Source organism: Lathyrus oleraceus, chromosome 4 (genome assembly GCF_024323335.1).
Source record: "Lathyrus oleraceus cultivar Zhongwan6 chromosome 4, CAAS_Psat_ZW6_1.0, whole genome shotgun sequence".
In the NCBI taxonomy this organism is placed as follows: domain Eukaryota; kingdom Viridiplantae; phylum Streptophyta; class Magnoliopsida; order Fabales; family Fabaceae; genus Lathyrus; species Lathyrus oleraceus.
In genome coordinates, this window is record NC_066582.1 from 343389161 (window position 1) to 343400695 (window position 11535).

Genomic DNA, 11535 nt, shown 5'->3' on the forward strand with positions numbered 1-11535 from the left:
GATGATTTGTGAATGAATAAATGAAAATGGGGTGAGAAAGACCCCTATTTATAGTAGTTGTAAGATATTAAAATAATGTAAATTTATCTCCTTTTGTCCATGCTTTCTAACTTTTCAACTCTTGCTAGTAAATATGTCTTTATCAAATATTTACAAGTCTTGCATGAATAGTTTTATAGATGTTCTAATATGACTTTGTGAAAATAGTTGGTGAGAAATGTATGAAAAGTTTGATTTTTCTACTATTTCATGATATATGATCATGTAGAATATTAATAGAAAAATAAAATATATTTCTTTTATAAAATGAAAGGATAATAATAATAATAATAATAATAATAATAATAATAATAAAAACAAGAATAATTATTTAATACATTTATTAACTTAAGGTTATTTTATTTACTATTAGTTTGTAGAGTAAAATAGTGAAATCAAATAACATCAAATAATATAATAACAAAAATAATATGGATAATTAATTAACTTAAAATTAAGTATTTAAATGACTAATTTCAAAGTTTAGTTTGTTAAATAAAATGATGATATTCAAATTGAATAATAATATTAATAATAAAATAAAGAGTAATTAGTTGATAAATTAATTATTATAGCGGCTAGTTTCAATGTTTAGTTTGTAATAATTAGCGATGTTAAAGTCACAATTATAATCATATATATTATTTAAGGTATGGAAATTAGGATGTTACAAGATCTGCTTCCATGATGACCCTGAGAGAAGGAATCTCAACTTCGACCGGTAGGACAACCTCCATCCCATAAACCAGAGAATATGGAGTTGCCCCAGTGGATGTGCGGACTGAAGTTCTGTAACCATGCAAAGCGAAAGGTAACATCTCATGCCAGTCCTTGTATGTCTTGGTCATCATTTGGACAATTCTCTTGATATTCTTGTTAGCTGCTTCTACGGCGCCATTCATCTTGGGCCGATATGGTGAAGCGTTGTGGTGCTCGATCTTAAATTCTTCGCACAACTCCCTCATCATAGTGTTGTTGAGATTACTGGCGTTATTAGTGATGATCTTGCTAGGTATCCCATAGCGGCATATTATCTCTTTCTTGATAAACCGGGTAACCACTTGTCGAGTGACATTAGCATATGAAGCAGCCTTGACCCATTTCGTGAAGTAATTAATAACGACCAGGATGAATCGATGTCCATTGGAAGCTTTGGGTTCAATCATCCCAATCATATCAATGCCCCACATAGAAAAGGGCCATGGAGAAGTTAGAACATTCAACGGAGTTGGTGGTACAAAGATCTTGTCACCATATATCTGGCACTTATGGCATCTTTTCACAAAGTTGTAACAATCAACCTCCATTATCGTCTAATAATAACCAGCCCGAAGAATCTTCTTGGCCATAGTAGGACCATTCGCATGTACACCCTCGCAGCCTTCGTGTATGGACCTTATGATTGTACTAGCTTCGTGTCTATCCACGCATCTGAGCAGTATAGAATCATAATCCCTTTTATACAACACATCACCGTTTAGGAAGAACTTAGAAGAGAGTCTCCTTAGAGCCTTCTTATCGGTAATGGATATACCCTCAGGATACTGTCGTTTCTCCAGAAATGTCTTTATGTCATAGAACCAAGGCTTATCGTCAGGATCGGCCTCAATTGCTAGACAATGTGCTGGTTCATCTAAGTGGTCAATCTGAATGGATGGTGCCTCATTCTTCCATTTGACTTTGAACATAGATGTCAGCGTAGCTAGAGCGTCTGCTAACTGATTTTCTTCCCTAGAAATATGATGAAAGGAGATCTCATCAAAATAGGGGATCAGTTTTCTTATATGCTCTTTGTAGGGTATCAACTTGCTATTTCGAGTCTCCCAGTCGCCTTTCACTTGACTGATTACCAGATCTGAGTCACCGAATACCTCGAGGATTTTGATTCTCAAATCGATTGCCGCCTCTAAACCGTAGATACATGCTTCATATTCTGCCATATTATTGGTGCAGTCAAAACATAACCTAGCGGTGAAGGGGATATGGAAACCAGTTGGAGAAGTGATAAGAACACCTATACCATGACCTCGGGCATTGGAAGCACCGTCGAATACGAGCGTCCATCGCGATCCTGGTTCGGGGCCTTCCTCAGGGCTTACCTCGAAGCCTGGCATAGTAAAATCTCTGATAAACATGATGTCTTCATCTGGAAAGTCAAACTTTAATGATTGGTAGCCCTCAACAGGCAGGTGAGCTAGATAGTCAGACAGAATACTCCCTTTTATTGCTTTCTGGGTCACGTACTGTATATCATACTCGGTTAGCAGCATTTTCCACCGGGTAATTCTACCAGTAACAGCAGGCTTTTCAAATATGTACTTTATTGGATCCATCTTGGATATCAATAAAGTAGTGTGACAAATCATATATTGTCTCAGGCGTCGAGCAGCCCAACTCAAGGCACAACAAGTTTTCTCCAAAAGTGAGTATCGGGTCTCACATTCAGTGAATTTCTTGCTGAGATAGTAGATAGCATGCTCTTTCTTGCCTGTGTCGTCATGTTAACCCAAAACGCACCCCATAGATTCATCCAACACTGTCAGATACATAATGAGTGGTCTACCCGGAACCGGTGGTACCAGGATTGGTGGTTCTTGCAGGTACTTCTTTATTTTATCGAATGCCCCTTGGCAATCGTTGTTCCACACAATCGATTGGTTCTTTCTCAACAACTTGAAAATCGGTTCGCAGGTAGTTGTCAGGTGAGATATGAATTTGGAGATGTAATTAACTCACCCAAGGAAGCCTCAGACTTATTTTTCTGTTCGGGGAGCTGGCATATCTTGGATGGCTCGAACTTTGTCGGGATCAACCTCAATACCCTTTTGACTGACTATGAAACCCAGGAGTTTACCTGATCGGACTCCAAAAGAACATTTGGCTGGATTCAGGCGCAGTTTAAACTTTCGGAGTCTGACAAACAACTTTCTCAGATTAACCAGGTGCTCTTCCTCAGTTCTGGATTTGGCAATCATGTCGTCCACATAAACCTCGATCTCTTCATGAATCATGTCGTGAAAGAGTGTTATCATGGCGCATTGATATGTTACCCCTGCATTATTCAAGCCGAATGGCATGACTTTGTAGCAGTAAGTTCCCTAAGGTGTGATTAAGGTTGTCTTCTCCATATCATATGGTGACATCTTTATCTAATTGTACCCGGAGAACCCATCCGTGAAAGAAAATACGGAGAATTGAGTTGTGTTGTCGACCAAAACATCAATATGAGGCAAAGGGAAGTCATCTTTTGGGCTGGCTCTATTGAGGTCTCGATAGTCTACACACATTCTGACTTTACCATCTTTCTTAGGAACTGGAACGATATTAGCAACCCACTGCGGATATTCAGAAATGGCTAAGAAGCCAGCATCTAGCTGCTTTTTAACCTCTTCCTTGATCTTGAGTTTCATATCAGGTCTGGTCCTTCTGAGCTTCTGCTTGACAGTAGGATATTAGGCTTGAGCGGTAGATGATGTTCAACAATGTTGGTGTCTAACCCTGGCATATCTTTATACGAACAAGCGAAGACGTCCACATATTCACACAACAGATCTATCAACTCAGAGTGTACATGCTTGGCGAGAGATGCCCTAACTTTTACCTCTTTTTTGTCAGTTTCAGAACCCAAGTTAATAACATCCACTGGTTCTTTGTATGGCTGAATCTCTTTCTCTTCGTGCTCAAAGAGTCGTGCTAGTTCAGCTGGTAATTCGCAATCTTCTTCACTGTCATCTTCAGCTTGGTTGATTGGAAGTCCAAATTCACGAATAATTTTAGCCATGTTGTAATCAATGATTTTATTTGCTCTGCATATGATGATCTTATTTTAGTATGCTTTTTTTTTAGAAAAGGTGAAAAGAGAAAAAGAAATCTTTTGCCATTTCGTTGTTTTTTAGTGAAAACGAAAAATATCTGAAAGAAAAGGAACATGAGTTTTGCATGCAAGAAAGTACTTTTATTTATTCACATAATACTTTTAAACATGGGGGCCCTTACAAGCTATCCTCTCGTCTTGGGCATGGACGAGGGACGGAGAAAACAAAATGCATTACGTTTTTCCGAGTACACCATAGGTATCACGGTGGTCGTCCAATTGGGAAGCTTGAATCCTGGAGGAGATCTGTGAACAAGGTTGGGTGCCCCTGGCTTATTACCACTGGACTCTCCGATGACTGCTACGGTATGCTCATTTTGATAGCCGGTGCTGCTGAACTTGACCGGGTTGAATTGCTTTTTCTTCGGACTCACCTTGCGTGTTGCTGGGTGATAACCGATACTAAACCTGTCGCGCTTTTCTTCCACATTTACGACCTTGCCCCAACCGGGAAACGGGCCTTTCTCCAATGTCTGCTTGACACTCTTCGCTGAGGATAGGGTGATAGCGGATGATTGATTGTTGTTGGCGGATACAGAACTGACATCTTCAAATTCTAGATAGTGGAGAGGAACCTCGACGATCCCCTCGTCTGTTTCAACATATCTGAAGGAAGAGAGTTCACTGACCAACAAATCTTCTTCCCACACACAATTACCAGCTTGTCATCTATCAAGTCCTTCAACTTCTGATGCAAAGTAGAAGTGACTGCCCCAGTGGCATGAATCCATGGTCGGCCCAACAAACAACTGTAGGCTGGGTTGATGTCCATGACTTGAAAAGTGTATCGAACTGGTGTGGTCCAACACAAATAGGCAAATCGACCTCCCCAATTACCTGCCTTCGGGAACCGTCGAAAGCTCTAACAATCAATGCATTGGTTCTCATCTCGGGCTGCTTAAACTGTAATTGGCTTAATGTAGATTTTGGCAGTACATTAAGCGAGGATCCAATATCAACAAGGACTCGGGATAAGAGAGAGTCAGTACACGTGACCGAAATATGTAGTGCTTTGTTGTGGGCGTTTCCCTCAGGAGGTAACTCTACTTTATTAAATCCCAGATACCTATTGGCGGTGATGTTGGCAACCACGTCGTCAAATTGATCAACCGTGATATCTTGCATCACGTGAGCGGCATTTAGAACTTTCAGCAATGCTTTGCGATGAGCCTCAGAACTCAACAACAAAGATAAAATTGATATTTTGGAAGGCGTATGATTTAACTGTTCAACAATCTTGAAGTCACTTTTCTTGATCAGTTTGAGGAATTCCTGACTTTCCTCAAAGGTGATACTCTTCTTGTGACCATCAGATTGTTCTTTTTCAACCATCATACCCTTCCCTTTGGAGACTTCGGCCTCTGCAGCTTTGTCATTGTCAATAACTCTCGTCACTACCGGAGCAGTCGTCATAGTCGGAGTGGCGGGTACAGTCGCCCTTGCCTGTGGAGTCGGCGTAGGAGTTGCCTTCTCTTTAGGTGAGACAATTGTGGGTGCTGGAGACACCCTAGGAGTGTATTTAGGAGCGAATACACGGCCACTTCGAGTCATGCCTCCCTCTCTAGCGATGTTGATGATTTCTGTATCAGGAATGCGGATTTCTTTCCCTCCCAAATACTTGTGGTCTCATAATTCCAAGGCACTGCCTTGGTATGCTAATATGGAAACGGAGTTAGAACACGGAAATGGATCGGCTGAATCCTCTTGGGAGGAGCTTCAACCTTCTTCTTCCTGTATACAATAGTTATCGGTTCAATCACTGCTACCTCTTCTGCTGCTTTAGACTTAGAGAATTGTACTAACCCTTGATTCATCAATTCTTGCACACATTCTCTCAATTGCTCACAACCATCTGGATCAGACTCACACACTGAGCAATCATTATGTACTCCTTCTAGAAACCCAAATTCTTCAAGTTTTCTCAACACAACGGAGAACGGAGTTTTCACCTCATCGACCCACTTCACAGGCTCTGCGGGTTCCTCTTCAATGACGACACTGACTGAAGGACCATCATGATTAGGTATGGGATTTGTCTTCACGTTTGGCTTTTCCTCCGAGAAGGTCAAGATTTTCCTATCAATCAAGTCTTGTATTTTATTTTTTAATGGCCAGCAATCTTCGGTGGAATGTCCCACGTGACCGGCGTGGTAGGCGCATGAGGCGTTGGGATTATGTTTATAATGGTAAGGCGACATAGCCTGGGGGATTTCTTTTGGAACAATGGCCCCCACATGGATCAAATACGGTACCAAGTCAGTATAAGGTACTGGGATCTTGTCGTACTGAGTGCGCTTGCCATAGTTTCCTCTGTTATTCTGCCCTCTATTGTCACGGTTGTATTGTCGATTCTGATCTTTCTGAGCAGGAGCCGGTTGTTGATTGCTTCTCTGTGGTTGATACTGGAAAGACGGTTGTTGGTATTGAGCTGCGGCGACATACGGATAAGGATAGTACGGCATAGGGGCCATCAGAACTCGATATCGGGGGTGAGCCTTCGCCATTACAGTGTTTGCTTCCCCCTCATTCTTCTTTGCGAAGCCCCCATGCGATCTCTTGTTGACTGACTGTGGCGCGGTTGTGTCTGTTATCTTCCCCGATTTCAGCCCACTCTCAACATGTTCCCTAATAGTGATCATATCGGTGAAGTTTGTTGAAGAACTGCCAATCATTTTCTCAAAATACATCCCATGCAGCGTGCCCATGAAGATGTCAACCAACTCATTATAAGATAGTGTTGGTCGAACCCTAGACACCATTTCGCGCCATCTTTGAGCATATTCCTTGAAGGTTTCATTAGATCTTTGCGAATGGTTTTGTAGTTGAAGCCTTGTCGGAGCCATGTCAAGGTTGTACTTGTATTGCTTCAAAAATGCCTCAGAGAGGTCCCTCCATGATCGGATCTTCGAGCGCTCCAAACTCATATACCAATCCAAGGAAGCCCCAGTCAGGCTGTCTTGGAAGCAATGAATCAGGAGGTTCTCGTTATCAATATGCGAAGCCATCTTCCTGCAGTACATAGTGAGATGACTGCGGGGACAGCTAAGACCTTTATACTTAGGGAGGTCGGGCACTTTGAACTTTTGAGGCAATACCACGTTTGGGACCAAGCAGAGGTCTCGAGCGTCTATTCCAAAAGAAGAGAAGCCCTCAATGGCCCTTATTTTGTCGTCCAGGAGTTGGTAATCCGCCGGTTTGGCCGGATCAACAACGGGAGGAGCGACCTGACTGGCCGATCGAGAGGCTTCAGGAGTGATTGGCGTTGGCATGCTCGGGTTGAACCATATTGGCAGGTAAGATAAGCCTGGTGGCACAGTCTGAGCAGTAGTGGGAGGTTGAAAGTACTGCATCTCAGGTTGAGCATTGGGAGCCTGAGGTGCCCTAGCCTGCATATACTGGGATGCAGGGTTTATCACCATGGGCACAGATCCTGCCCTTGGGTAGCCAAAAGGGACGGGGATCTGGTCGGTGCTCACAGCTTGAGCAGTCTGGCTGGGCAGTTGGGAATGGAGGCGCGGGCCTCGGTAGTCTTCTTCGTCATTAGGGAGATCATCAGGGACCTGACCCTGGTTGTCCTCCGGGTCAGCAGCAATGACCGGGGTAGTGTGGAGAGCGGGGAGAACCCAAAGGAAACCAGAGTTTCCAGCAGCAGCAGTGAGAGCCGAATGAGGGAAGAAAGCTCCCCCACTGGTGAGGCTAGCAGCAAGGTGAGGAGGCATTCCCCCATGGATAGGCAGCAGCAAGCCTAGCAGGATCTGTGGGGACCACTTGGCGGTTCCCAGTGTTAGGCACCGGTTTCCGCCGGAGGGTCGACGGTAGTTCCAGCAGCGGTATCAGCAATAGTCACCCCAACAGCACGGGTGACGTTGGCAGCAGTAGAGGCAGGATTCCTCTGAGATTGGAGGAGCTCCAGGATGGTCTCCATATTGCCCCTGAACAAATTCATCTCTCCTTGCACCTGGGCAAGGGACTCACGGACAGCAGCGTTGTCGGCTTCGTATTCGGCAATGATCTTAGTTTTGCTGGAACGGGTGTAGTACGGATGACGAGTCGTCGTTGCTGCTGCAGCAAAACACCGGGTGTAAGCATTTTGTTTTCTGACAGCTTTTGGCAAGTATATGCAGTGATGCATGTGTGCATGCAAAAAGATTTGATGTGTGCATTTAATATTACTATTATTTTTTTGTAAAGACAAAATTCTAAGGAATCCACGAGTCTATTTAACACAAGCAATTATGAAGCGAATAAAGAGAGACAGTTTATGAAGCCAATAAATGAGAAACTCTTTTATTCCATATCAATAAAACAGAATACAAATACATCAAGAAAATTCCCATCGGCTACAAGAAGATCACATCAGTCCAATCAGACCTCAATCTACTAAAATACAAGCGGCTAGAAACAATTAGATAACAACTCCTCATAGTAAGCTTGTGATTTGGGAGATAGGCAGACACCCCATTTTCCCAACATCGCACTTTCTTCAAATGGGGGGTTGTTTACAACTGTCTTCCCTCGGTCGGAGGGGTTTTCAGGACGCTTATTTAACTGTATGTTGTTGTCGTTTGGGTTCCCATGTGATTGCTCCTTGAGCTTTTGGATCTCTTCTAGCTTCTGATTCAGCTCGTACTGGTTCTGGTGAAGGGTGACTTCTAGCTGTTTGTTGCGGCTTCTTTCATCCTTCAACTCCTTCTTACAAGCTTCTAGCAGGCTTTGAAGTTTCTTCATTTGCTCCATGTGTTCTAGTTCTACTTTACCAGCTCGGTATTGGGCTTCGGCCAACTGCTTCTTTTTGGTCGTTATACTGGCATAAGTTCCCTTGAGGGTGTCACCCACTTTAAGTCTTTTGAAAACCTTTGTCTGTACCTCATCATCAGCTTGACGAACTCAGTCCCTTTTCTAATTCAGATTGAATTTCAAGGTCTCTTTCTCCAATGAGATCTTAGCAAGCTTAGATTTGAGATCAGCATTCTGTTTCTCTAGAGTCTTGATAACCTTCTACAATTCATCCATCTCAGAATTTGGCTGGTTCTCTAGCTCAGAAGATTGGAGGTTCATGGATGGTTCGGGCGGGAACAACAATAAGACCTCACTGACTTTGCTCTTGACCCAACTGGTGTAGGCTTCCTTGGCGATACAATTATTCTTACCCATCTCTGCTCTTCCTTGAGGATAAATCGACCCCCAAGCTTTGACAATCTTCTTTATCAACTTTGGATCTTCGAATCCTTCGTACAAAACAAAACCTTCTACACTTTCGAGATCAGGTTTGTCCACCATAGGATATCCAAGTTGTCGCAATGCTAACCTCGGGCTGTAGTTGATTCCTCCTTTTGTACCAAGAAGAGGCACATTAGGAAAATCCCCACAATTGAGGATGAGCTTGACACCATCATACACTCGAGAATACCAAGAGATGTCTTCGGCTTTTAAGGACATGATCCTCTGGGACCACTTCAGATTATCTTTGTTCTCAACGAAAGGACCTTCACTGGGTAGATGTGAAATAAACCATCTATATAGTAAAAGGGTGAAACAGACGATAGTCCCTTTCTTCTTTGGGGTCCTTACATGAATGGAATAGTAAGTATCAGCAAGAAGAGTGGGAATCGGGTTCTGAGTCAAGAAGATGTGAATAGCAGCCAAGTCCACGAACTCCTCCATATTCAGAAACAAGACAATCCCATAGATGAGTAAAGCTAGATGGGCATTGAAGGCCGTCCAGCTTCAGCGAAAGTGATAGCTTTGTCTATGAGAAACTTAGAGGTGAAGCCATGGATTCCACCTTTTGATTTCAGGTTCAATTCTATCTCCTTCTTTCCCATACGCAGAGCTTCAGCAAGTTCTCGATATTCAGGAAGTTCCTTAGTGCGGATGTAGGGCACCTGGTTCTTTATCCTGATACCCAAAATATGAGAATACTCTTCTAGTGTCGGCGCTAGCTGATAGTCTTGGAAAGTAAAGCACCTTAGCGGTGGATCGTAGAACTGCACCAAGGTGTGCACAGCAATGACGTTGACCTCAGTGTTCAGAATTCCCAGCAGAACTCCGCTAAACTACAATTTTCTAATTACTCGTTTTAACCCGTTGTGGCCTGATGCTTGACTTCCTCCTCAAAACACCTAAAAATAAAATGAGTTCAATCTGATGCTATGAGAGAGAAAAATAGTGGTTAGGATGCCACTATCCTCTCAACTCCCGAGTATTCTGATTGTTGATTGTACTTAGCCAAGGGTTATATACTTGTCTCCCTCTAAGTATCACTAATTAAACTCACCAAACCATTTCACAATCAAAATTATTTTGTATGAAAAAGAGGGGTTAGGATGCAACTGTCCTATCAACTCCCGAGTATTCAGACTATTGATCGTACTTAGACAATGGTCTAATACTTATCTTCATACTAAAATAAACCACAACCAATAGAATAAATTTCCTCCCTTAGGGCTTTCAAAACCTACCTTTTTATAAAGGGCATGTTACTTCCGTTTAACTATGAATGAATCTTAAGCCTCCAATGCGTGATCAAACAAGTAACATTTAACTGCTAGAATATGATCCGAGCGCATCCATTGTATCGTAAACAAACAAACACTTAAGCCTTCCATGACATGAGCATACAAGCAAGGTTAACTGCTAGAACATGAACGTTAACATTGTCCATTAAGAATAATCAACAAATACTCCATTTTCTGATCGGAACTATGGAGCTCTGACTTCCTTATTGCACGAATGAGGATACGTAGTCACAAGGGTTATAATCCTTGGCGAGCACACTAATTTAAAATTTTCTCTCCCCCATCTTATTCTCGCATTTCATTAACTGATAGCAAGTAACATTCAGATAAACAACATCCATACGCATTGATATAAGGATAATGGTTCCCATCGAGTACGATGGATGTGAGGGGTGTTAATACCTTCCCCTTGCATAATCGAATTTCGAATCCTCTCTTGGTTGCAAAGACCATTCTCTTTGGGGGTTTTATTGATATTTTCCCTTTCCTTTAGTATAAATAAAATCCGGTGGCGACTCTGTATTTTTCGCGGCATGACAATATGGGAACGGACTAGGAACATAAATGTGGATAGGTTGGATCCTCCTTGGAGGAGCTTCAATCTTCTTCTTTCTGTAGATAATCATTATCGACTCAATAACAGAGACTTCTTAGACCATTTTTGATTTGGAAAACTGCATACTTCCTTGATTCATCAAAGTTTGGACACATTCCTTCAATCTGAATCACAAACAAAACAATCATCATGAATACCTTCAAGAAAACTATGTTCCTGGAGCTTCTCCATGAACACTGTCATGGGACTATTCACGTCGACAACCCCTCTGACTGATTTTGTACCTTCTTCCTTAATAAAGGCACTGACTGTCAACCCATTATGATTAGGTAGAAAATTTGTCTTCATATTAGGCTTTTCTTCTGAAAAAGACAAGATCTTTTGGTCTATGAGCTCTTGTACCTTGGTTTTAAGAGGCCAACAATCTTCGTTTAAATGCCCAATATGCCCAGCCTGGTAGGCACATGAAGCATTAGGGTTATGTTTGTCATGATGAGGGGGAATGGATGATGGAATCATTTTTGGTACACTAGCCCCAACATGGACAA

At 42.3% G+C, this 11535-nt stretch overlaps 2 protein-coding genes across 2 annotated transcripts; both read right to left on the reverse strand.

Annotated features, from left to right (window-relative positions):
- Positions 1–1352: 1352 nt before the first annotated feature.
- Positions 1353–2309, reverse strand: LOC127137353 (uncharacterized). Its single transcript, XM_051063823.1, has one exon. It carries the CDS (start codon positions 2307–2309, stop codon positions 1353–1355), a length of 957 nt encoding a protein of 318 aa, XP_050919780.1.
- A 3259-nt stretch (positions 2310–5568) lies between these two features.
- Positions 5569–6837, reverse strand: LOC127137354 (uncharacterized). The gene has a single exon (XM_051063824.1). The coding sequence runs from the start codon at positions 6835–6837 to the stop codon at positions 5569–5571; it is 1269 nt and encodes a 422-aa protein (XP_050919781.1).
- Between the last annotated feature and the right edge of the window lie 4698 nt (positions 6838–11535).